Here is a 27,553-nt window from a genome sequence, read left to right as displayed (position 1 = left end):
CCACTGGTTGCCAATCCATTTCTGTACACAATTCAAAGTGTTGATTCAAACCTATAAAGCCTTAAATGGCTTGGGCCCAAGCTATCCCAAGGACTGCATCTCCTTTTATGAGCCTGCTCAAGTGTTATGATCATCAGGAGTGGCCATTCTCTCCATCCCACCATTTCCACAAGTACATTTACTGGGGACACAAGAGAGTCTTCTGTCTTGCTGCTCCCAAACTCTAGAACTCTTTCACACAGGACACTAGAGTAGCCCCATCTTTGCTGTCTTTCGGCAAGCCGGCAAAGACGTTTCTCTTCAGGCAAGCTTTCCCTTAGTGACTGGCTGCCTGAGTGGGATTTTTAAATGGACTGTTGTACCTTAATGCTTTAAATATACTTTTGCTGTTGCTTTTGTTTACCATTTTTAGAGTGGTATTTGTTTGATCCTTTTTAGTATTTGTATACTTATTGTTGTTAGCTTTAATATTGTCTTTTAATGATAACTTGGGCCATTCCCCAAATTCTCGGTTGCTGGGTTGCTGCTACAAAGCTGAGAAAGCACATGGTGCTAAAACATCTGCATTTAAGCATACCACACTACAACTAATTGAATGGGAAAGCTACAGAATTTTCAGCAGCAGCTCAAAACATCTATTCCCTAAAAATCTCTGATGCTGTCAAATTTTAGAATGGCTCTCCTAAATTTATTTTCTTTTGGCATGGAGCATGGGACAAACCTATTAAGATAAACAGTAGCGAGCAATGTAGTATTAATAGGAATGCAAGCTAATTTCCTGCATATTGACTTTACAAGCACCCCTCCTCTTGTTTTTACTTACTTCTCATACTCGCAATCTGTCATCCTGAAGCAGTTGACCTCAAGAATCCTTCTCAGTTCATGCCGCTGTATCTGTCCATTTTGATTGTAATCAAAAAGTCTACAGGTCTTAATAAAATGCTTCAGCTTTTTGGAAATCTGTTCAGTGTTTTGAAAAGATTCATATTAAAATACTGTAAGTAAATGGGTAGCAATACAATTTGATGTCTGATAATTCTTTTGGTATCTTTCACAACAGGCAAACCTAGACACAGAGCTACTCAGGTTCTTCTCTTTCAAGTATAAGAAAAGAACACTGCATTTAGCAAGAATGTATGTAATTTCCTTCCTAAATGATTTTTAGGAATGTCAGGATTTTCATGCATGAAGGAAGAATTAGTTACAAATACTATACATTTCTTCTGATCAAATGAGCACTTCAGAAATGATACTCTTTGTTCAGCTACTGAAACCTAGAGATTTAGTGGAAATGAATATTGTTAAGACTGGGTTTGGGAGGCAGGGTAACCTTATTTTGAAGGAATGTTTAGGTGTACTAAATATTTGGTTTAGGCATACTAAATTATTAGCATTTAAAAATCTTTTCTTTGAAACAAGGTAAGGGAGTGGGTGGAGGTTTTGAAAGGCTGTTCTAAGAATGAAATCAACATTTGCATTCCTGACTTCTTTCTCTACCTGTACAAACCATATAGCAATACAGTGGAAACTGTCTCTCCAAAGGATAAGTATGTGGCTTTCAGTCTCACTCCATCTACAAAGTAAAATCCAGGGTTAAACACAGCTCATCATCCAGTATTTCAGAGAATATGTTCATAAACTGGTTCTCTGAAAGACAAGGATCTGTACTCTAAAGTCACATCCATGACTCCAGGATGTGGAAGAATTAAAATGTCAGAAGGGTGATGTGCATTTGTTATTTATGAAGATTTTTTTAAAGAAAAGTTCTTAAAAGCAAAGCTAATCCCCTTATTTTAGAGACGTACCCATTAGGGAAAGAGGTCACATGTGCACACCCACACACTATTTATGCTGTGGCTCTCCAACTCTCTTTTGAGCTCACGAATGTTCATTGCATAACAAAAGCATTCCCTCAAATGGCGGAGAATGGAGCATCTCTTCCTTAGGCTAGGTTGGCCACCCGCACTATTAGCTTTTTGAAGATTGATAAGAAAATACTTTGTTCTACAGAGCTTTAGGTAATTAATGGTTCCATGTTTTATTATAATAGGTGCACTTAATCAGCTTTCTTTTCATTTATCTTTGACTACTAAATTTGGTTCTTTTTAATGGTTTGATTGAAAATTGTCTTGATTACTCCTTGGTAATTTTAAGAATATATCAAATAAATTAATAGGGTAATACATACAGAGATTTCGGCAACTTAAGTTTAACCTAAAACTGTTCTTGGTCCAATATAAAGGATACCCAGTGCAGTAACTCACCGCATTAAGGCAGCATTGTCCAAAGCTAAGTACACAGAGCCTTTTCACAGCCTAGGGCTGTCCTGTCCTTTCCCATGAGACTAAAATGACTCTGGCCAAAATCCTGTTGCTTCGTGCAATAAATTGCACTAGTGTAGGCCCACTGAATCAATGGGAATTTAGTGAGTCAATTCCTCCATAAGTTCCAAATGGACTCACTTTAATTGCAATTTATTTTAGCATACTAAGTTGCAGTTAGAGTAGGTCCATTTGAATCAATGGAATTTATGAAGGAGTTGTGTCAATCCCCATTGATCCCCCCAGCTCTATAGGTTTACTACAGGATGTTGGCCACTGTGATTTCTCACTATGCAACTAGGACCATGGATACAACAAAGAATAGGGAAGCTATGCTTTATGAATGGATTATGGCAAGCACACTTGAGAATACCTGTCTTCAAATCCATACAAATTGGTTTGAGGCTTTCTGTTTAACTAACTAAATGAAAAAGAGAACTGATGTCTCAAGTAATAAATACAGCTATGACTAATGATACCACCCTGTATTCTATATCAGGCCTACTTTGTACAAATTCTTTCATTTATATATTTTTAATTGTCCATCATTACAGCTAAAAGAAAGATTTTTCTTTTTAAACACACAAACACACACTCACATAAACTATGGAGGGGCACAGCTGTGCATATATGAAGTGCTATTCAGCACCAAATGAATTGGAACAAAATAAGTACAGAGACTGTTATGCTCCTGGTTTTGGCTCCATATTCTCAGTAGCACAGTCTAACTTGTCACTTTATATTGATTCCATCTGTTTATACTCTGCAGAGGATTGGCTTCCTACGGCGAATGTTTCCTATTTACCAGCTGGTAAAGATGGGCCAAACCAGATAGGAAAGAATTAGATTATTTTCAGATCCTCGTAAACATAAAAGTGGAAAAAAAAACGTGGAGGGGGGCACTTAAGGGGGGAAGCTGGATATAGGGGACAAAGCCAGAGAAAAACAAAGTGATGAATATGTGACAGACAAGTGAGCACTGTATTTTTTTTTTTACCTTGTTCTCTTCCTCTTCTTCTCTCCCCCCCCCTCCCCAGTCCCATTTCCTTTAAGTCTGCTTTATATTGGTTGGCAATTTTAAAAGGCCTTATGTTGTTGGTTGAAAGATATTTACTCCCTAACATTGTGTTTACTGCATATGTGAGAGCCCTGATGGCATACTGCTAATTAGATCCCTGATGCTGATCTTTTTTAAAGACTAGAGAAGATGCTAGATTTCAAGCCCGGCATGCATAATGTGAAACCCAGCTACTCAAATGTAACTCATTCACTACATATCGTAGGCCTCCAAGGCCACTCACACAATGCTTTCCCCTGAACCCAGAAAAATGAGTAGGCATGGAAAAATCCTCAACTACACCCCTTCTCTTCAAGCATCTTGTTTTCTAGGAAGAGAACACAAAGGAGAAACGGAAGGGGTATGAGCTACACTGCCATCTGCAATGTGAAACTATACAACTCAGACCTCTGCAGGCTGACCATCTCCCTGAGAACCAAAACAGAAATATACCTCCAATCAACAAGCACTAGGGTCAGATGTGGAGGCACTGATAACTTTTGCTGTGTGCTTGCAAGCTTCCTATAAAATCTGTTTGTTGAATGTCAGCACGAGATGCTAGACTAGCCAGATTTTTCCTTGGATGGAAGGGGATTCTCATGTTCCTAAGGCCAGAGATATTCCACTCAGCCTCCACACAATCAGGAGTTAAAAGGAAGGGCAGAAGACTTTCAATAAGTCTAGGAGAACCTCACAAAAACATTTCGCACAATTCTCAATTATTCTTATCAATATAATTATCATCACCATTACTAAATGTATAAGTTCTAGTATGCCATCATAGTGTACAGTGATGAACAAATAATATACATTAAAGTAGCAGGCCTCCTACCCAAAGGGCTTTTAAACAAACTCCTGATTAGACAAATAATTATTATAGTCCTGTGTATAAGAAATTGAAAGTGGTTTATTCGCTCCCATACATTTAGACCCCGAATAAAGTCAATAATTCCTGGGGGGGGGGGGGTTAAGCAGAGAACTCTAGCACCACTAACCCCAAACCCTTCACTGCCCAACGACCTATGCCAATATAACATTAGAATAACATTAGAAATCTAATAAATAATCAAAATAAATAAATAGAATAACTTTAATTGTTTCATTTTTAACATGACATTTTACTTTGTTTTTGACTAATATCAGCAAAATTCCCCATGATGTTCTTTCTGATTAGCAAGATAATTAGGTGTGGGCTAGATAGAAGAGTTATCAGGTGGATACAGAGTTGGTTGCAGAATCATACTCAGGAAGTGCTTATCAATGGCTCCTTCTCAAACCGGAAGGAGTTAAATGAGGTACCACAAGGCTCAGTCCTGGGCCAAGTGCTCTTCAACATTTTTTTCTTAATAACTTGGATGAGGGGGTCCAGGGAATGCTTATCAAATTTTAGGATGACATAAAAGTGGGCAGAATAGCTAATACTCAGGAAGACAAACAAAATTCAAAAACATCTTGATAGGCTTGAGCACTGGGCTGAAAACAACAAAATGAAATTTGTGTGTGTTTAGTCGTTTAGTCGTGTCCGACTCTTCGTGACCCCATGGACCAGAGCACGCCAGGCCCTCCTGTCTTCTACTGCCTCCCGGAGTTGTGTCAGGTTCATGTTGGTTGCTTCGCAGACACTGTCCAGCCATCTCATCCTCGGTCGTCCCCTTCTCCTCTTGCCATCACACCTTCCTAACATCAAGGTTTTTTCCAAGGACTCTTTTCTTCTCATGAGATGGCCAAAGTACTGGAGCCTCAGCTTCAGGATCTGTCCTTCAAGTGAGCATTCAGGGTTGATTTCCTTTAGAACTGATAGGTTTGTTCTCCTTGCAGTCCAGGGGATTCTCAAGAGCCTCCTCCAGCACCACAATTCAAAGGCATCAATTCTTCGGCGGTCTGCTTTCTTTATGGTCCAGCTCTCACTTCCATACATCACGACAGGAAAAACCATAGCTTTGACTATTCGGACTTTTGTTGGCAAGGTGATGTCTCTGCTTTTCAAGATGCTGTCAAGATTTGTCATCGCTTTCCTCCCAAGAAGAAGGCGCCTTTTAATTTCAGGGCTGCTGTCTCCATCTGCAGTGATCATGGAGCCCAGGAAGATAAAATTTGACACTGCCTCCATATCTTCCCCTTCTATTTCCCAGGAGGTGATGGGACCAGTGGCCATGATCTTAGTTTTTTTGATGTTGAGTTTCAGACCGTTTTTTGCACTCTCCTCTTTCACTCTCATTACAAGGTTCTTTAATTCCTCCTCACTTTCTGCCGTCAGAGTGGTATCATCTGCATATCGGAGGTTGTTGATATTTCTTCCGGCAATCTTAATTCCGGCTTGGGTTTCTTCCAGTCCAGCCTTCCGCATGATGTATTCTGCATATAAGTTAAATAAACTGGGGGACAATATACAGCCTTGCCGTACTCCTTTCCCAATTTTGAACCACTCAGTTGTTCCATGACCAGTTCTAACTGTTGCTTCCTGTCCCACATATAGGTTTCTCAGGAGACAGATAAGGTGGTCAGGCACTCCCATTTCTTTAAGAACTTGCCATAGTTTGCTGTGGTCCACACAGTCAAAGGCTTTCGCATAGTCAATGAAGCAGAAGTAGATATTTTTCTTGAACTCTCTGGCTTTCTCCATAATCCAGCGCATGTTAGCAATCCAAATGCACAGTTACAAGATGGGGGGGGTACTTGGCTCAGTAATATTATGAACAAGAAAAATCTCGGAATTATCGTAGATCACAAGCTGAATATGAGCCAACAGTGTAATGTGGCTGCAAAAAAAGTAAATGCTATTTCAGGCTGCATTAACAGAAGAACAGTCTTCTGTTAATGTTCTATAGATGGCACCTCCATCCATCCAGACTTGCAAACATCTTTGTAAATATGTCAAACAAATGTCTGATATTTAAAAACCAAGAAGGAACTTACTACCATGCATGGTGGACATGTGATATAGCAAGAAAATATTGGATGAAAATACATATGTGGGTTAAACAAAGCAAGAAATAGAATTCAAACCAGAAACTTTCTTGTTGGGATTATTACCAAATAATATAAATAAGCAAAGCTACTATTTAATATCACATGTTCTGACAGCAGCTAGATTAATATGGACACAGGTCTGGAAGGAGGGAGACCGACTAAAGGATGACATGATCATTAAAAAAAAATACTAGAATGCGCAGAAATGGACAGACTAACAAAGAGATTAAAAGGACAAGAAAAATCAATTTATTACTTAAGATGGAACTCATTTTATGATTGGTGAAAAGCAAAATTTATGTAATAAATAGAAACTATAATGAACAATATGGAGAAGATTACAATGGAAGAAATATGACAATGAATAAGATTGCTTGTAGGTTAAGCTCTATAATTTATATATGATGTCTTTGTATATTTGTAAATTCTATGTTGGAAAATAAAAAACAAAAAACAAACAAATAGAAGAACAGTCTCCAAATCCTATGAAGTACAGTGGTGCCTCGACTTACGAACTTAATCCGTCCCAGGAGATGTTCATAAATCAAATCAGCATTTCCCATTGAAATGCACTGAAACCCCTGATTAATCTGTTCCGGCTGTTTTTTGTTTGTATGTAGAGGCTCCGGTTGTAAGTCGAAGCATGCAAAACCAGTTAATCCGTCCTCTACCACTAGGGGGAGAAATTTATTTTAACCTGACTTAGTTTTAAAAAAACAGCAGGAAAGGAGGGAAGAATGGAGAAAAGAGGAATGAAAGAAGGTCATCACTGGGTCACACAGACCCCTCAGACAAAGGTTTGTGCTTTTAAGCACAAAAAGAGAGAAGACACACAGAGAGAGAAGACAATGAGGGGGGGAGAGAGTTTGGAGTCTAAAACACATTTTAAACCAATGCATTTTAAACCAAACACCATTTAAACCAAACCAAGCACATTTTAAACAAAACACATTTTAAACCAAACCAAGCACATGGGGAGCATAGAGAGAGAGAAGACAATGGGGGGTGAGACTTGAGTCTAAACTCCACAACAGCCAGTACAGACTTTTGCAAAAAAAAAATAAATTCTGATTTTAAAACCAAAAGACTAAAATCCGTTTTAAAGTACACCAGCCAGCACAGACCCTTGCAGAAAGGGTCTGCAAGACCCATCAGAGCACAGAAACATAACCCCCCACCTAGCCCAAACCCAAGCTGCAAACCCCTGTATAGTAAATACAGTGTACTCACCCAGAACAGGCAGTCTCTCTGTTTTAAAAAAGAAAGTCAAAAATCCAAAAATCAAAAATTAATAAAAAGGCAAAAAACACCAGTTCATACAGTACAGTACCAGGCGGTCTGAAGTCTCTGTCCATATCCATACTCTCTAACCACTGGGGTGAGCGAGGTAGTAGACAAGCAGCCTCTTCTCTGGCCAACAGTTAACTGAAAGTTCAAATTTCCTGCATTCTCTGCCTTCTCGCGTTTTTTTTTCTGTTCGTAGGTCAAAGCTCCATTTGCAAGTTGAAGCAAAATTTTGTGACTGGAGCTGTTCGTAAGTTGAAATGTTCGTAGGTAGGGGTGTTCGTAAGTCGAGACACCACTGTACTAACTAGTTCCCCTCTATTTGGCGCTGGTTAGGCCTCATCTTCAGCACTGTGTCCAGTTCTGTACACTGCACTTTAAGAAATTTTTGAACAAACTGGAACATGTTCAGAGGAGAGCAATGAAGATGATCAGGAGATTGTAAATCAAGCCAAATGAGGAAGGACTGAAAGACATTGGCAAGTTTAGCCTTGAGAAAAGAAGACTGAGGGGAGATAGGATGCCACATTTCAAAACTGATTGTCATACAGAGGAACAGCAGGTTCTGTTCTTGATCATCCCAGAGAGCAGGACATATAATAATGGACTCAAGCTACAGAAAGCCAGATTTTGGTTGACTATCAGCAAGAACTTCCTTTAGAGCAATGGAACCAATTACCTTGATAGGTAGTGAGCACTCCAGTGCTGGAAGCATTCAAGAGAAAATGAAACAACCATCTGTCAGATATACTTTGACTTGGATTCCTGCATTTAACAGTGAGTTGGACTCAATGGTGTTATAAATCCTTTCCAACTACATTATTCTGTGATTCTATGATGCTATGTTCTAACTGATCATGAACCACCTTGAATCCCCTTTGGGGAGAATGCCAGCATGTTAAAAATAAAATAAAATAACTGATGCAACATTGTGCAAATGAATGAGTTACGGGATCCCACAAACCTTACATCTATCTTCCCTCTTTATTTCTTTCATTTAATATTTTTCTAAGAATTAGACTACTAAAAATATAAGGTCCAAGATGAAACCACAAGTGAGCTTCCTCCCAGTTTGCCCTTAATCAAATAAATAAATAAACACAGGCCCTTATAAATTAGATTTTCTGGAAGCCTAATTGGGACCATGGGGGATATTTTCAATTCATAAATGTTGCAAGAGAAATATAGCTGGGATGTTTCATTTATGGTGGGAAAAAAGAAATAGAATTCTCTTGTTAACTCTGCGTATATAGCCAAGTTGAAAAGCAACCGCAACAATAAGAACTATCCTTGAGTGATGACTGAGAGGCTTTACAGCAGCGCGGAAAAAAACTGTCTTGGAAACAATCTGTCCTGACAGCTCTGTGATTTGTGAATGTCTCACACAGTCTAGTATGATGGACGCAGACACCCTTCAAAAGGGAAGGAGTCTGGCACCTGGATCCAATATAGCTACATGTGGGTGTGATGGCACACACAGCACTTGTGCCAGAGTAGCTGAAACTTGGCAACCAAGACTGCTCCTATTTGCTACATTGCAGCTGTACATGCAAATCCTCTACAAAAGCTTCCTAATGAATGTCAGGCCCAGAGGGCTCTTCGTACAAGGCTTGTTTTGTGAGAGTAAACTGCATGTAAGGCATTGCATAGGTGAAAACTGCCCAGTGTCAGGGATCCATAAATGTGGCTTTCCAGTAGCAGCTATAAATCTTTTTTTCCTGGAGACTGCCAGCCTATGGATGTCTGCACAGTCTAAACAGGTTTCTTCTTCAGTTCCAAAAGTCAGAGCACACCATCAAAGAAATGTGCCTTTACTCCTCTCACACAGTTTTCTTCCCAATAATGTGATCTCCCTTTCTATGCATAGGCTCTAGCATTAGACATGCACAAAAATAAACCCCACTCTGTTATTTACATCCCACGGACGATCCCCAATGACATACATGTCTTCGTTTAATGCATTTTCACAGTTACACCTATTTTGTCACCTAAGGAAGCACTTCCAGATATGGATCTTTTGCCTCATCTAGTGAGACCTTCAGTGCATTGCAGGTATGCAGAAGAGGAAGAGATGTTTCCCTCGGGAAAAATGGCAATACCTGTATTGTCGTTGTTCTATCTTGTCAAGTCAGAACGGACTTATAGTGACTCTAACAGGGCTTTAAAGGTACAGTAAGTGAGATATTTAAGGAGTGGTTTTATCTGTTCCACTCCCTCAGTGAGTTTCCATGGCTGGGCAAGGATTTGAACCCTGTTCTCCAGAGTACTAGTCTGTGACTCTATCCACTATACCACACTGGGGTTACTAATACCTGTGTTAGACCAGTAAAAATCACAAACACAAGCTTTCAGCTTGTACAGGCCTTCATCTGTCCAGGCACATGGGGCTGAAAGCTAGTGTTTATTTGTGATTTTCAGTGGTCTACTAGAAAGAGGTACCATCTACCCTTGCTTTTGGATTAACCCTTTTGACCCCACAGCCTTCCCCCCCCCTTTTGGGGGGGTTTGTTTCCTCAAGTGTACCTTGCTTCATGCTTTGGCTGCAGGAAGGGGGAAGAAGAAAACAGAGACAAATAACTGCTTGCTGTCTGGCATTTACTGACATTTAACAATACTTGGAATCAACAAGATGGAGAATAGATCCTTCATTTTACAATGGGCAAAAATAAAAAGCAGGTTTTTGCTGTTTCCAAAGCTCAGTCCAGAAACTGACCTCTCCTTTTGCTTAAGATGAGAGAACCTGGGAGACTTTAATAATGGTCAGACATAGTGGTTGGCTAACCAAAGCCAAAACCAAACAGACAAACAAAAAACAAAAAGCTGAAGACCCCATTCTACAGTACCTTCTCCCTTAAAAGGCATTCCAGTTGACTTAATGTTCTTGAGCGACTGTCTCCAGCATTACTCCACCTAAAAAATAATAATAAGGAAAATTACCACAAATAATGTTGCAAACCAAAAAAAGCAGGGGATGGAGGGAAGCCCACTGCTGTCAAAATGAGTATGACAATTCAGCATTTTAGGCTGGAGGTAAGGAGATGTGCCAGCACTAGTAAGTGATGGAAGGCAGAACTCGAAGAGGAGAAAAACAAGTGAGTTTTTGCCAGCATTTGATTTACTGTTGCATCCAAATATCAAACCAGAACACATATCAGGATATTTGCACGTTCTGTCTAGTGTATCTCATTTTAGCTTACATAATCATGAATATACTGTACTTTTTTTTTGGTCCAAGTGAAAAAACTAAGCAAGGAGATGCTGGACATCAAGAAATACTGAAGATTTCCAGATACGGCTAAAAAGGAACCCTATCTGAAACCTTGAACATTGCCCACTTATCACAGAATAACCACGTGAGACGAGGTACATGGGTTAAACATGGGCCACACTTTATTAATATTCATTCCATTTTCATGAACATGCCAATCTTCCAGGGAAAAGGAGGGTCCTGCTGTAGTGCGGATTCAAATTCCTTGCTGCGTATTAGGTTGGCTCTTGCCCAGCTGTTATTGACATGGAATAACTGACGGCCTCTGAATTTTCCCCGGACCCCTTACTTCCCTCTGTGCCTTCCGGGGTCCGGGATTGTCCCCAGCACATCTTGACCTCCCAGCACCGTGGTTGCGTGCCCGGGCGTGCTACTGGTCATGGCCGATAGTGGACAATGGGAAAGCGCCCCTTTAAATGACCTCTGACCAACCCACGCCCCTTGGCTGTCCTTGCATTCGGCCCCTCAACATCACGCGTTAATTCAGGTAAGTTGGCAAAGCCATGCCTCGATAACTGGATCCCTTCGGTCCCTCTGCAGTTAAGAGTTGATGATGCTGGGCTAAATGGACCAATATCTGACCCTGTACAAGTCGGCCTTCTCTCTCTCTCTCTCTCTCTCTCTCTCTCTCATTTTATTGTTTTAATTATTCTTGCTATAATATACTATATCAGTATCTATATGAATTAAGGTTATAGAAATGTTATAATAACATAAATAAACCAATATATAATGGACAGAATCCTGTTGCTTAACATAGTAAATTATGCTAGAGTAGGCCCATTAAATCAATGGGATTTGCTGAGTCAATTCCTCTGCAAGTTCCATTGATTCAAATGGGCCTACTCTAACTGCCACTTACTTTAGCATAGTCATCATAGGCATCCTTCAGTCTCGAGAGACTATGGTAACATGCTCTGAATGGAGGAGTGTCCTCTCCAGAGCATGAAGCCCGGGTAAGGTAATATGGAGGATAGGCTGTTACCCAAGCAGCAGATCCCCCCTCTCCACATTGCTGAAATGGTCCAATGGAAAGGCAAGAGCCAATACGACTGGTTCCAGCAATGTCGCAGGAGTTGGCAGAACGACACGAGCTGCCTTCGGGACTCCAGCTCCGGATTTTGCCTCGAGGTTAACTCCTGAAGCCTTTTCCATTGGTGGATATAGCCACAAGGCAGTGGAGGTTTGAAATCGGAGTTTTCCTTCTCCTAGATGGGCTGCCTTCCATGGCTGACGAGCCCCACCTACCCGGCATAGTAAGTCACAACTAAAGTTAGACCCATTTGAATCAGAGAATCTTATGGAACAGGTGACTCACCAAATCCCCATTGATGCAACCATGGACTTACTCTAATGTGATTTACTATGATAGGCAACAGGATTTTGGCTAATATTTCAAATCGTACATTTTGACTTGTGAAATGAATGTTGAAAGAGAGTGTTACCTGGCCAATTCTGTCCTAGTAGTGGAAAGGGTTAGGGTTGTTTAGCCTTTCTGCCATTCCCTCCTTCCCACTGAATTGCAGGGTACTAGCAGGTCTCCCTTATGTTGCTAGTTTATGGCCCACTGTGACTTCAGGCCTTATGCATGTACATACATGGATAACTACTGTTTAATTTCCAGAGCTCTTTATACAACATATCTTAGGAACACAGGGGGATATGACTGAGTTATACTGAGTCAGATCATTAATCCATCTAGTTCAGTCTTGTTTCTGCACTGACTGACAGTAAATCTCTGGAGTTTCTCTGATATAAGCGTTTTCCAACCTTATCTGAAGATACCAGAGGCTGAGCCATAGGCATGTTGCATGCAAAGCATTTGCTCTAGCACTAAGCCAACTCAATCCCTTAGGCACAGGCAAGAGTTAAAATCTGGCCAAATCTGGCCACTCAAAGCATTTAGTCAGAGACATCAGAAACTGCTGGATAGTTTACCAATCTAGCTCAGTATTTACTTACAAGACAACAGTTCTCAATTGCTTCTGCCAGAGATTTATACCTTCATCTGACAGCTCCTGTAAGTGGCGATGACAACCTAGAAATGCCTGCATGTGAGCCTTGTGCTCCATGCCTGAGCTCTTTATTTGCCTCTTCTTCATAAACCAGAAAGTGAAGCTGTTTTAAGGTCTAACTCAGAGCTAGGCAACATGTGGCTCCTTACTGTAAACACAATTGGTTCTTGCTTTGATGCTCCTGGTTCCTCTAAATCCAGGGGGATGCTGATCATGATACCAAGTGTTGTTCGCTTTCTTGGACACAAACAAAGCCCAGACAGGTTGCTTTATTTTTGTTCAAAACTACATACATTTGCATACATCAACTTCAGGTTCTATATGTAGTCCCAATTCTAATCAGGATCTGTTCATTTGATTTACTCTTCAGCATTTGGAACCAACTGAAGAAGGATCTGTCCTCTTTAGCTGTGATCTGAATGGGGCAGCCAAAACCTCAGAGAGAAGTGAATATGCCTAAACCTACCTGCAATTGACGCTCATGAAATCTGATCTGCTTGATTCTATGCGGGAGTTCCACCCCAGAGACAAGAACTATATTTCTATTCCCATGGACATAACTAATGCTCCAGCCTTGACTGAGCTCTGATTTCAAATATCTGAAACTCTATCAAATATCAGTTACTGGATTTGGTTATTAAAACAAACATGGATATTAATCATGCACTCACTTCAACCAAACTACATGAGAGTGCACAACTCTCTTAAACTAGTCTCTTCTCCCCCCCCGACTGATTTGCAGACAAGATCCAAAGCCTAATTTTAACAATTCTGTCTAAAAATAATACTCCAAATATTGACATACAGTACATGCTTTGAGGAACATGCTTAAAGTCATATTTTGGGGGAGAATGTATTGGAGACAGTAGTTATACTAAGAAAAGTACACATTTTATTAAAAACAGATGAACATCATAATTTAAAGAAAACTGGTATTAAGATTTTTGTGGACTGAACTTGGGAAGAAAAAGAACACAATGATCCCTTGTATTAAGAATTCAAAAGGAAGGAAAAACCAGCTTCAATAAAATAGCATGTTTGGCTATGTTTAAAATGTCCAAACTCTTCTGAGAAGTCTAACAAACTCTTTTTTAGACTAAGCTGATTTATCAAGATTCTCTCCCAAACACAAAACTTGTCCCCTATATTTTTCCCCTGACAAACTTAAAATAGCTTTTCCACAGTTAAAATGCAGTAAGCTCTCTGACACAGATGGCTTCAATGGTTACTTCTACAAAACATATAACAATGAAATGTCCCATATTTTACTTTCCCTCTTTAAATCAGTAATGGATGGCCACCTACTCCCTCATTCATGGCAAGTCACCAAAATAGTTCTGATTTGAACAAGGTGCATGGCAGATTGCACCAGAAAGGGGTGTTTAATGGGAGCAAAATCTCCCTTGAAGCAATCCTTTCTTCCACCAAGCAATTGCTCCAGCCCATCCATAAAAAATAGACAGCCTTCAGCTGGATCTAAAAAGGTCCAGTTTGGGCACAAATCAGGGTTGGGCTGGAACGCATTTCTCTATATGTTGTATGATCACCAGGAAATACTGTAGATTGCACCGGACTGCTTTACAAGTGGTCCAAATGGCAATTTATTTCCCTGTATGATCACACCCTGAGCTAATTAGCTCCATGTTATATAAGAAGTTATCACTTTGGCTTTATCAAATGTCAAGAAATTGCTGTCCCTATTTGTAGAGGGCGGAACATCATGTTTTCTTGTTCTAAATCTTCTCCTTTTCCCAGTGTTATTGCCTCCTTTGATACCTCCAACGCCTTTGACAAATTTGAGTTCCCATACCTTTTTAAAATTTGTGAAGAGACGGGTATGGGGCAAGCTTTCCTTACAGTTCTCTGTATTTTATACTCTATTTTATACTCAACAAAGAAAAAAAATACTGAACCTCTTTCTCAATGCAGCTATCTCCCATTCCACTAAAGAAACTTCCTCTATTCTTAAATTTTTAACCAATTTTGTTACGTCCTCAGGACTGGAGACGAATCAGAGGAAGCCAAAATCCTATCAATTAACATGGGTCTTAGTAGGGTTGCACAACAGGATATGCAGTGGTCCTGTCTCATAATTTCCTTATTCTGGATGAACATTTTTTTTTTTACAAAATGGAGGAAATAACTGAGCAGGCTATATATTTCTCTCCTACCCTGGGGCTTTAGTCACTTTTTAAAGATAGCAATCAAGCCTTGCAGCACAAAGAATTAATTATTTTCATTTATCTGGCAGCTAAATTAGAAAGAGCACTTAATTCGAAAAGTGGTGAAAACACCTCTCTTGAGAATTAGAAGTGCAGAGTTTGGATTCTAGCCTTTATGGAGAAACTAGCACAAAGAGTTCGAAAAGTAGGAAATCAAAAGATACAGGTCACATTCTTTAGTGAATGGCATAATTTATCAAATCTTATTAATTGTATCAAAGTTTTTTATTCACCAATCTCATGCCACATTACAGAATGATGTTTATGACCAAGCCTCTTATTACCCCTATTTACACTTCTGTCTTTCCTTAAGCAATTCAGCACAGCAAATGCACTCTTATCTATTCATATTGCTTGCTTGCATCCTTACTCATTTATGAATTACTTTTATTCTTGTCATTTGCTCTTGTTAACCCTGGTGTGGAATAAACATTTGGATTTAAAAAAGAATATTTCTACTAAATCATAAGCTTCTTTGCCATCACCTGTCCTCAATTCCACCTCTCCTTTTAATTCTACAACCAATCCACAGAAAACTTGTGGCATTAGGAAAATAGAATGAACAACTTCCATCCATACCCTGCCCTCCATAGCCTGTTACCACACATTTTTATAAGGGCTAATACACTAAGTAGTCAAAGAAGTTTAGGAGCAAATAATAAAAAGCTTGAGGCAGGAGCAATACAGAGCAAACGCAACAGAAAATAAGAAAGCTAGTTAAGCCTAACTGTAGCATAGCTTCAGATCATACACGTAGGATAACGAATGAGCATATAGTCTTTCCTGGGAGTTAACTAAGCCACCCAAAGTAACTTATGACCTATTTTTATATCTAAAGTGTCTACTTATGGGCTCTTTCAGAGGATCATACAATGAGGCATCAAATTCCCTCTGCCCCTCCTCCATATCAGCCGAACACTATCTTTCCAAGTACCACATGGATGTAATACCTGTTCACACCCTTGACAGCCATGATGGCAAAGACAATCTTTTGTTGCCCATCAATTTTGGGACTGAGAACACATGGGATGTGCTGGAACTCCTCTGGCATCACAAGAGACACCACCAATACCTCCTTGCTCCTTCACCAAATAATGAGCCAGTCTGTCCTTGAAAGCCATTCTCACACCAATAAGCTGCAGATGTTACTCCCTTCCAGTTACTGGTGCGTATTAACCCCCCCCATCTCTCAGCCAGCCTGTTTCAGGCACTGATGTCAATGCCTGTATTTCCAGAAGAAGAAGAAGGGCACCAGAGTCTCCTTCCACTTCAATATATCCAGTTCTCTTTATCATATTAATGTCATCACAATATGCATGTCATTGCCTGTGGTCTGCATACCTGGCTGCCATTGATGGAAAAAATGAAAACATAGTGATGTGAGCATTGTTCAGGGAGAGGACAGGTAGAAAACACATTGGGAGAGGAATGAAATCAATAGTGGCTTGCTATTTTCAGTAGCGCATGCATCTGTATTCTTGGTGAGTTTTGTTTTTAGCCCATATTCGCTATGTGCCTCACAGTTTTTAGTACTATAGTATCTATATCATATTAAAGTTCTTACTTCATGGAGACAGGGTCAACTGGCTTTGCAAATTTCGACAGGAACTCCAGATAAGGAACAGAAACGCTGCTACTCCCTGGGATCTATTTCAACACAAACAGAGTTGATGCGAATTGTATTTTGAGACATGCCCATCATAATGCGTTATCATGTTATTTTCCTCCCCTCCATTGAAGCAATATTGGATTAAATACCTAACTTTCGACATGCATATTTCTTTGCATTATTTCCTAACAAATACATTATAAGGTTACGACCTCTTCTGTGCATTTCCAGTTAGCCAATATAGGTAAATACAAAAGGTAAGCTCCACCCTTTCTTTAACTTGAAAGGGGAATTCTATTTACCTTAGTTTAGGACTTGGCAGTAATATTTCCTTCCCTACAAATATGGATGACTTTGATAGCAGTGGTAAAAACTGCACCAGTGGGTAGGGCTGCACTGCAAACCTGTTGCTTTCAGATGTTTGGCTGTCACTGACAAGAATCTTATTGGATATTTAAGTTTATACAAGAGGACTCGTGCAAATTTCTGTGATTTATTGACAATGTGCGAGTCACATGATTGGTCATGCATTTAATTGCACACTAGCACATGTCAGGCACATGCCCAGAACCTTTTCAATTGGTTCCAGTTAACCAAAGCAACTTCCATAATTGCCCATGTACATGGATATATATATATCTAACAGGCCACTGTCAAAATCTGTGTTTCATTAGTCCTGTATAGAGAGTGCAGTGGCAAGTGGATCATCCCGTAATATTTACTTGGGGTGGAAGTTAAAGAAACAAGTGGAACAAGGTTGGCATGTTTTGCACATTCCTTCTTTGGGAATACCCAATTGTGAGAATTTGCAAACTACAGAAAAGTAGGTTTTGAATCTTAGAAGGAGGGTTCCAGTTCACACTTCATTTCAGTAGCTTCAGATTCCAGAAGTCATTTCATCAGGCAAGCAGAATTGAAACAAAAAGAAAAATTATTTTGATATATTCAATGGTTGTTGTGGATTTTTCAAGCTGTTTGGCCATGTTCTGGAGTTCCCCCCCCCCCCAACGTTTCACCAGTCTCTGTGGTCGGCATCTTCAGAGGACATGAGCTAGAATCCTGTCATCACAATATGCATGTCCTTCCCTGTGGTCCGCATATCTGGCTGCCATTGATGGAAAAATGAAAACAGAACACAGACAAAATTCTAGCTCCTGTCCTCTGAAGATGCTGGCCACAGAGACTGGCAAAACTTTAGGGGGAAAAACCCTCCAGAACACAGCCAAACAGCCTGAAAAACCCACCACAACAAAAAATTATTCTTTTTCCTCCAATATCTACTAAAGGGTTTTGACTGGGATTAAAAGATGTAGCTGATATATTGATTAGATCAATCATTTTGATTGCAACCAAAATCATTTAGCATTGTTATTGCTACAGGTGCCCCTCATTAATCAAGAAGACAAATAAGATCAACAAGAATTACTTGCAATAATGACCATTAATAAGTACCACTGAAAATGTGTTTATTTTTCACTTTTGAATAGAGAATACCTTTCCAAAATGCTGTCACTTATAATTTGTAAATGTCTCATCTAAATATTTTAAGTGTTTTTTTTTTCCTTTGCAGGAACTGCTCCATTCATATGCAGTAATACATAATTTTATCCACCAAGAAATCCAATGGCATTCATCTGATACCTAAGATTTAATTGTGTGCCAGCCCTAATTTTGACTGATTTCAACAACAGAAAAAGCTTGTGCAAACACATCAAAGTACACACCTTTGCCAGTAAAGAATGAAACTGTTCTTGTGTCAGGGGTAAAATGAATGTTTCAATCACTCTTTTAAATTCACCCTTAGTGACTTTCAGGGTCTGGTCAATGTCAAGTGTTTGAAATGCTTTCTTAAGTTCATCTTCTTTTGCAGTTGTCCTCTGGAGCAAAATCTGCTTGATGTCCACTGAAGATAGTGTGGGATGAGGGACAGAGCTCACAGCTAAAAAAAAAATTATAGTCATAATGCTTTCCCAGGCCAGGAACAAATACAGATTATATACAGAAGCAAGCACAAACACTGTTAGCTTCTATAAGATCTCCTTATGACTTTACTATTTGTGCAGTAAGAAACCGTTACAATCCCAAGGAGAGATGGGGAACTGCTGTAGAATCCTTATTTCAACAATTTCTCCCAAATATCTGACCTTTCCCTTCCCTGATGAGAATAGGTGGAGCTTGGAAAAGCTGATTTTTAACTACAATTCCCAAACCTCCCAACTAGCATGGCCACCAAGTATAATGGCTGGGGATTCTGAGACTTGCAGTCCAAAGAAATAACTTTTCCAAATGCTGACAGAACCCAATTCCCCTCTACTAAAAATCTCCACTATGAACTATAGGACAGAGTTTGTTTATTCAGTTATATTGTACAGTGGACCCTCGACTTACAGACGGCTCGACTTACAGACGGCTCGACTTACAGACTTCTCTGGCTGCAAAATTTAGGTTCGACTTGCAGCCGGAGAATCAACCTACAGACCAGAAAAAAACCAAAATGGAACAAAAGTGGAACAAAAATGGCCGGTTATGGATTAATCAGTTTTCAATGCATTGTTGGTCAATGGAGACTCAACCTACATACTTTTCGACCTGCAGCCACCATTGCAATACAGATTAATTCTGTAAGTAGAGGGTCCACTGTACTGTTATCTCTTATCCTGCCAATTCTCAATCTGTGATCAGATCTTCTTTGAGATATTGGTGTCTCAAATATGCTTTTGGATGTGGCTGCTCAGTTGTGTTGACCTGTGGCCCGAGGAAGAAGGGGCGCTTCAACCCAGAGTGGCAGGGCAATCCCTTTATTCTGACCATGAGCCACCTATGAGTTTCAGAAACATCTTCTCCTCACCCTGAATTGCGGTGCCCACTGGCCTCCTCCAGACCACACCCAAAAGTTTAAATTTGTACCAAAAACATATGAAGGAAACAATATTTTAAATATGATATAAACCCTAGTACATGTCGCAGTACGGGAACAGGAAGTACTACTAGAGGTGTGCAAATTTTTGGTTTTGGACTACAGTGCCCAGAATTCCCCACCTCTAGCCACAGTGTTGTGCTTTCTGTTCCTGGCAGTCCTCCTTCTCACCCAAGAGTCATCTGCTGCATCCTTCCCAATGTAATTTTTGAAAAATCTTTCCTTGCATGTCTCCCTCCCAGAGGAAGATGCACAACATTATTTTTAATGAACTGGAAATATGTAAGAGACGGGATGTAGTGGTGCAGCCACTCAAGACCATGAACTCAAGGGCCATACAGATTCATTCAGTTGTGAGGCACCCAATTCCCACTTGTTTCCTCCTACCCCCAGTGCCATCCCATGCATTGCAAGTACTGCTACACTCCCAGTCTACCAAGAGCCGAACAAACAGTTTGCCAACCCAGAGAGAGAAACAAAATATTCTGTGTGTGCAGTTTGATTTTATGCCAAGTGAAATCATACCACCTTCATGACTATAAGAAAACAATGCTTGCTTCTGCTGCCCTGAGGCTAAATATGTTTACTTGGAAATAACCACCATTTCGTCATTTTGATTTTTTTAAAAAGAATAATCTATTCTTGAAGTAAGAAGAATTAAATTAGCATCTGGAAGGATGTACAGCTGGCCACATTGACTATCAAATGTTGTAAAACACAGAAAAAGCTGTTGTGGTAATCAACATAAAATCCAGTGTTGAGGTCAGGGCACAGCTGTATCTTGAGCAGGAAGCTTTGTCTCCATGGCTAGCTTTCACATATAGCTTGCCTTAGAATATACTCTGTTCTCCTTCTTTTGAAGCCTGAAATAAGAATAAGAAAGCACTTGCTCACTTGAAATGGATCTGACGGAGCTTTGTCCACTGCCGCTACTGCTGCCACTGCTACGTGTTGACGATCGGCTTGATGATGTGGACTGGAGTCTTGAATTAAACACAATTCCATGGGACTGCGGACATAAGCTACTGTAATCAGATGCACTAACCACTCTGGACATGATTCCTATGGGAAGTAAAAAGGAATAAAACTTATCTATAAAACTGCAGAAACAAAGTGAAGCAAAGCTGATAATGCTGCATATGTACCTCAGGCAGTTTTTTCAAGGGTTACCCCCCCCCTTCTTTTTAACAGGTGCTGACAAAGACAACAGATTCCCACAGTGCTTGAAGAACCTGCTGCAGTACAATTCTTCAAATTCACAGTTTCTGTGACAGGAAAATGTTTCAGGCAATCCTGTTGAACAGCCTTATAGTACATGGCATGTGGAGCTTTGTCATTGTTCCTCCATTTTGTAAAAAATAAAATAAAATAAAGTATGATCTCAGCGCAGCTGCTGGGCAAGAGAAAATGTTCAGGGAAAGGCTGCTACTGTCATTTGTCAAAACCACAACCCTCCAAACTACTTTTTCAGAGCAAAATTAGGTGTTACGCACAGACCATGATTAGAGCTGGAAGCACGTTAAGTGTTGGACAAATGTGATTTCAGGGCTGAACCAGATAATGCAGTTAACATATTAAGGGGGGGTCCATTAAGAAAAAATGCTGGCTGGATAGCTCAGTGGTTTAGGTATCTGGCTGTGGAGCCAAAGGTTGGGAGTTCAATACCCCACTGTGTCTCTCGGTAGAAGACCCAGATTGTGTGGCCTTGGGCAAGCTGCACAGCCCCAGGGTATATCCAGAAGAAGGGAATGGTAAATCACTCCTGAGCATCCTCTACTTGGAAAACCCTGAAAAGGAAGTCAAAATTGACTTGATGGCACATGGATGATGATAAAACAGATCCCTTTTTTTCTAATATGAGCTTGACTCAATCTACATTTTGTTTTCCAGCTGGTCACTGCAAGATAACAGCATTTGATCTTCATGTATGATCTGTCAGGCACATGTGAACTGTAATCTGGTATGCCCTCTTAATATGCAAGATGCTCACAAGCACAAGTTTCTGTTTGAGAGCCTTCCTCAAAGGAATCCTGTCCTTAAGTCTGGTGAGCGGGAAAAAAAAACACTTGTGAACTCAGATGAGTTTCACCAGTTAAGGAATTCCCTCTTCTAATGAAGGTTGGAACTACAGATGCACTGTAACATTTGCCTGTATATGCAAAAGCAACTTTTGTAGGATGAGATTAACTTGAAAAATAAAACCAGTTTATCCACACATTGCCTTCCTCCAATTTCTTCTGCAACCTTCCAAGACTGTTGAAATTTTTAATAAGAAAAAAAATAGACAAAATGTATTGTATATTTTGAGCCCAAAATGGGAATGAAAAATACTCAGCTAAGAATTAGGTCTATATCACAAACTCAGTGTTCCACCCTTTGGTTGGCGACAGTTGAAACATGAACTAGGCAGAATGCACTTACTTGGTCAGAGACTCACACTGACTCACTCTTTCCTTGGTCTCTTCCACCAGCAAATGAAGACTCTCATCTCTTTGTTTTAAAATGAACTTCATCTGAAGATGATCAGATGGATAGGTTGTATATCTTGAATTGGTTGATATTTTTATCAAGTTGAATTAGCGCAGAGAGGTGGAGAAATTTGGCCCACTTGCTTTTTGTCATGGTTTCTCTACTTGAAATTTTTAGAAAACAGGTGACTGAGACATGATCTGACTAAATTTGGTGGGAATCTGAGATGGAATTTGTGCATTTTACTGATACCATCTTTCACCTCAAAACTGGTCACAGATTACATCTTTTTACTGTGTATAACTTTTTCCAGAGATTAAACTTGTACGAATATTATGAATACTGTTAAAGACCCTCCCCCCTTTTTTTTTCCTTTCCAGGTGAATCCCTACTGATATTTACTCAAAAGTAAAGCCCTTCTTTTTTTGTACTTCTTGTGCCAGAGGCCATATATTATAGCTGCATAAAAGTACTACTATATTGTTGTGCAGCAGAGCGGGGGGGAGGGGGAGTGCCACTGAGATGCTGAATTTTATCAGACTGTGGTCTGACCATGGCAAGGGAAAAGACACACGGTCAGTCACCCTTGGGCCCCAATCTCCCTATCCTGTTGCCATGTGGGTTAATCACCTCAAAATGTCCTGTCATCGCTGCTCAGATCTCGCAAACCAACATCATCTCATGTTAGATTGTTCTCTCTTCCTACTGCTCCCCTCTTAACAATATTGTGTTTTCCAGAACGTTCTGCTCAGGTTTTGCAAAATAACAGCTGTGGCTTCCTTTACTGAGACATTCTGTCTCATATCAGGTCTTTTCTTCTTACTGCCCTCCCTTTTCACAGCATTATTGTATTTCCTAATTAGTTGGTTTCCAGGCAAGGAATAAGTATGTCAGAAGTGAACAAGAATCCCATAGGAGAAATGGAGTAGCCCTCATAGTCAACAAAAGAGTGAGAAAAGCTGTACTGAGATACAATCTCAAAAATGATAGAATGATTTCAATACAAATCCATGGCAGACCTTTCAACATCACAGCAATCTAAGTTTATGCACCAACCCACCCATGCTGAAGAGGCTGAAATTGACCAATTCTATGAAGACTTACAACACCTTCTAGAACTGACACCAGAGAAAGATGTTCTTCTCATTCTAGGGGATTGGAATTCTAAAGTAAGGAGTCAGGAGGTAAAAGGAACTACAGGTAAATTTGGCCTTGGAGTTCAAAACGAAGCAGGGCAAAGGCTAACAGAGTTTTGTCAAGAGAACAAGCTGGTCATCACAAACAACTTTCCAACAACACAAGAGGTGACTCTACACAAGGACATTACCAGATGAGCAATACCAAAATCAGATTGATTATATTCTCTGCAGCCAAAGCTGGAGAAGCTCTATACAGTCAGCAAAAACAAGACCTGGAGCTGATTCTTATTCTCATCAGCTTCTTATACCAAAATTCAAGCTTAAACTGAAGAAAGTAGTAAAAACCACTGGGCTATACACAGTGGAAGTGAAGAACAAATTCAAGGAACTAGATTTGGTGGAAAGATGGCCTGAAGAACAATGGATGGAGGCTCGTAACATTGTACAAATAGCGGAAAACAGAAGGGAAACAAAATGTAAGGGAGACAGGGGAAGTTACAGAAAATTGAATGCAGACTTCCAAAGAATAACAAGGAGAGACAAGAGGGCCTTCTTCAATGAACAGTGCAAAGGAACAGAGGAAAATAATAGAAAGGGGAAAAACCAGAGATCTGTTCAAGAAAATTGGAGATATTAAATGAATATTTTGTGCAAAGATGGACATGATAAAGGACAGAAATGGTAGGGACCTTAAAGAAGCAGAAGACATCAAGAAGAGCTGGCAAGAATACCTAGAGGAATTATACCAGAAAGATCTGGATGTCCCAGACAACGCAGATGGTGTGGTTGCTGACCTTGAGCCAGACATCCTGGAGAGTGAAGTCAAGGGGGCCTTAGAAAGCCTGGCTAAAAACAAGGCCAGTGGAGGTGATGGCATTCCAGTTGAACTATTTAAAATCTTAAAAGATGATGCTGTTAAGGTGCTATATTCAATATGCCAGCAAGTTTAGAAAACTCAGCAGTGGCTAGAGGATTGGAAAAGATCAGTCTACATCCAAATCCAAAAGAAGGGCACTGCCAAAGAATGCTCCAACTACTGTACAATTACACTCATTTCACACGCTAGCAAGGTTACGCTCAAAATCCTCCAAGGTAGGCTTCAGCAGTATATGGACCGAGAACTCCCAGAAGTACAAGCTGGATTTCGAAGGGGCAGAGGAACTAGAGACCAAATTGCTAACGTGTGCTGGATTATGAAGAAAGCCAGAGAGTTCCAGAAAAACATGTACTTCTGCTTCATTGACTATGCAAAAGCCTTTGACTGTGTGGACCACAGCAAACTATAGCATGTTCTTAAAGAAATGGGACTGCCTGACCATCTTATCCATCTCCTGAGAAACCAGTATGTGGGACAGGAAGCAAAAGTTGGAACTGGATATGGAACAACTGATTGGTTCAAAATTGGGAAAGGAGTACAACAAAGCTGTATATTGTCCCTCTGCTTATTGATATGCACAATATATTGTGCAAAAGGCAGGACTGGAGGAATCCCAAATTAAGATTGCCGGAAGAAATATCAACAGCCTCAGATATGCAGATGATCCCACTGTGGTGGCAGAAAATGAGGAGGAATTAAAGAACCTCTTAACAAGGGTGAAATAGGGGAGTGCAAAAAAATGGTCTGAAGCTCAACATCAAAAAAACTAAAATCATAGCCACTGGTCCCATCACGTCCTGGCAAAGTGAAGGGAAAGATATGGAGGCAGTGACAAATTTTAGTTTCTTGGGTTCCGTGAATACTGCAGATGGTGACAGCAGCCACAAAATTTAAAAAAAAACCTCTTGCTTCTTGGAAGAAAAGCGATGACAAACCTCGACAGCATCTTAAAAAGCAGAGACATAACTTTGCCAACAAAGATCCGCATAGTCAAAACTATGGTTTTTCCAGTTGCAATGTATGGAAGTGAGAGCTGGATCACAAAGAAGGCTGACCGCAGAACTGATGATTTTGAATTGTCATCCTGGAGGAGATTCTTGAGAGTCCCCTGGACTACAAAGAGAAGAAACCTATCCATTCTGAAGGAAATCAACCCTGAGTGCTCATTGGAAGGACAGATCCTGAAGCTCCAGTACTTTGGCCATATAATGAGAAGAAAAGACTCCCTGGAAAAGACCCTGATGTTGGGAAAGTGTGAAGGCAAGAGGAGAAGGGGACAACAGAGGGTGAGATGTTTGGACAGTGTCATCGAACCTACCAATGTGAATTTGACCGAACTCTGGGAGGCAGTGGAAGACAGGAGGGCCTGGCATGCTCTGGTCCAGGGATCACGAAGAGTCATACACTACTTAACAACTAATCAACAACATGTCAGAGGTACACTACAGTTGTACTACTAGACCTAAACCACAGAAATTGAGTGCCTTAAAAATTATTTGAGTTACATAATGCAGAAATAAATATAAGCTTGTATATTTATATAGTTCTTTTTCTATCCTTCAGTAGTTTCATATTTTCTCAAACGTTTAAGTACATGCATTTTAGCACATCTATAACAGCTTCAATAACTAATCATGTCCCATTGAGTGCACAGCTGGAAGTAATTATGGGACCAATATTATACTAGAGAATTGGAAGGAATTCCCCTTATGTGGCTCATCATGGTTCAAGCTCTTACACACTACATTACACCAGTTCATTTGTCTGTGTCCTCTTTTTACAAAACAAGCACAACCACTTTTCCTCATATGTAGGAAGAAACTCATCATAGTATATAGCCCTGTATTCTTTGTTTTGTTCTCACCTTCTATGTTATGATTCTATTCATAAATTAATCTAGTTCCCTCTTCAGTTTCCAAAGAGCTACTAAGGACAGAAATTCTATCCACTTTTCCACAATTTAAATAATTACCTATGTCACTGGTTTAATTATAAAACTTGGAAATAAAAACATGTCACTATATTCATTCTTTTTGAGGTCTCTTGTGAAAGTCTGAATTTTAAAGATCCATTTTGAACACACATATCCAGTTCTCTGGCTGACTCTCTCTGTGATCATCTCAAAGATACAGCATTTGCTTTGTCAAATGCATATTCACTTAATCAACTGTTCCTACCGATTCTGCTTACACTGCTGAGAGGCACAGTAACTATTCTCTGTGAACAGTGGGTTTCTTGAGCCCCTGAGATGAAATTATGATGTAAGCAAGACACACTGCTTTCACTAGGACTGTGGATTTGAAAGCATATTAGAAGTGGTGCTTAAATCTGTTACCATGCATATGCGGTCATTTTTATTTATTTCTTATTCTTACAGTTTTATCTCATATTTTTTCAACAATCATAGGACAGTGTGCCTGGCCCTCCTTTTATTTACACACCAAGCCTGCAAAGCAGGTTCAGTTGAGACTAAGCGTCTGGTCCTAGGATAGAGCTATCAGGAGGTGAGAACAAGGAAACCCATATTCGACCCCCACTCAAACCATGAAGATTACATAGTGACCCTGACAGTAGTCTTAATGTCAAACAATCCTAAACTCTATATAGTTGTGTGTGAAGACAAATCAGGAGCCTTCGCAGCCCTGCAACCTTTCCTCCTGCCCCTTTCTGTTTGCACCAAGGAAGCCTCTCCCAGGACCATCGTTACCTGGTGAATTTGCGCAGCGGAGAGTCTTTGCAAGCAGCGCGCGCCGGCGAAAGGAGGCTGGCAAGCCTCTGGCAAAAGTTCCACAACCCGGGATTCCGCACGCGCTTCCTGAAAGAAGCGTGTCTAAGACGCTGTTGCCATAGAAACGCATTTCAGCTTCCGATTGGCCGGGGCGGACGGGGGCTACCTGGCAACTCCAAGACCGGCGACAATTGGATCTAGGTGTTGAAATTCCTTTGCATTGTAGTACGTACGTACTTCAGTCCCAATCGACGGAGGTTTATGAAGGAGGAAGCTGCAGTGAGCAAAACGGAGTTTACTCCAAAGTATACATCCAGTAACCACCCTCTTTCTATAGGCTGCCCTGCCCTCTTAAGACTAGTTACCTGGGAGAAAGTCCCAATAAGGTGAACCACCGGTCCTGCGCAAAGGAAAGCGGGAAAGAGCGGTGGCGTTTGCCTCCCCTGTAAGGAAATAGGAGAGGCTGTCAGATTTGAAGAATATGACCTGATACACCATTGCTAGAGAGCATGTCCCATTGCGTTCACTTGATCTTCCTGGTAAATACCTAGGCAGCAGGAACTAGGCAAGTTGGTTTTTTTTGTACAATAACCTCAAGCTTATTCCCAGCCAGGATGACGGCTGTGGTATTCTGGGATTTGTAGCTCCAAAAGTAACTTTTTAAATTTTATTTATTT

The 27,553-nt window shown here is 40.3% G+C and overlaps 1 protein-coding gene across 2 annotated transcripts in view; it reads right to left on the bottom strand.

The window, feature by feature from the left end:
• EFCAB6 (EF-hand calcium binding domain 6) overlaps window positions 1-26,961 on the bottom strand; it is a 170,245-nt gene extending 143,284 nt beyond the window's left edge. Inside the window, exons 1-6 of one of the 2 annotated variants that reach the window (XM_073000833.2) lie at window positions 26,856-26,961; window positions 20,558-20,725; window positions 18,471-18,685; window positions 16,702-16,784; window positions 10,476-10,542; window positions 824-960 (exon numbers count right to left, since the gene is read on the bottom strand). In XM_073000833.2, the coding sequence (XP_072856934.2) occupies window positions 824-960; window positions 10,476-10,542; window positions 16,702-16,784; window positions 18,471-18,685; window positions 20,558-20,720 (665 nt within the window). In that variant the 5' untranslated portion in view covers window positions 20,721-20,725; window positions 26,856-26,961. Of the gene's footprint in view, window positions 1-823; window positions 961-10,475; window positions 10,543-16,701; window positions 16,785-18,470; window positions 18,686-20,557; window positions 20,726-26,855 lie in introns of those variants that run through there. The other variant, XM_078394209.1, reaches the window with a different exon arrangement.
• Between the last annotated feature and the right edge of the window lie 592 nt (window positions 26,962-27,553).

This window comes from Pogona vitticeps, chromosome 5 (genome assembly GCF_051106095.1).
Source record: "Pogona vitticeps strain Pit_001003342236 chromosome 5, PviZW2.1, whole genome shotgun sequence".
NCBI lineage: Eukaryota > Metazoa > Chordata > Lepidosauria > Squamata > Agamidae > Pogona > Pogona vitticeps.
This window is presented reverse-complemented; position numbering and strand designations above follow the sequence as displayed.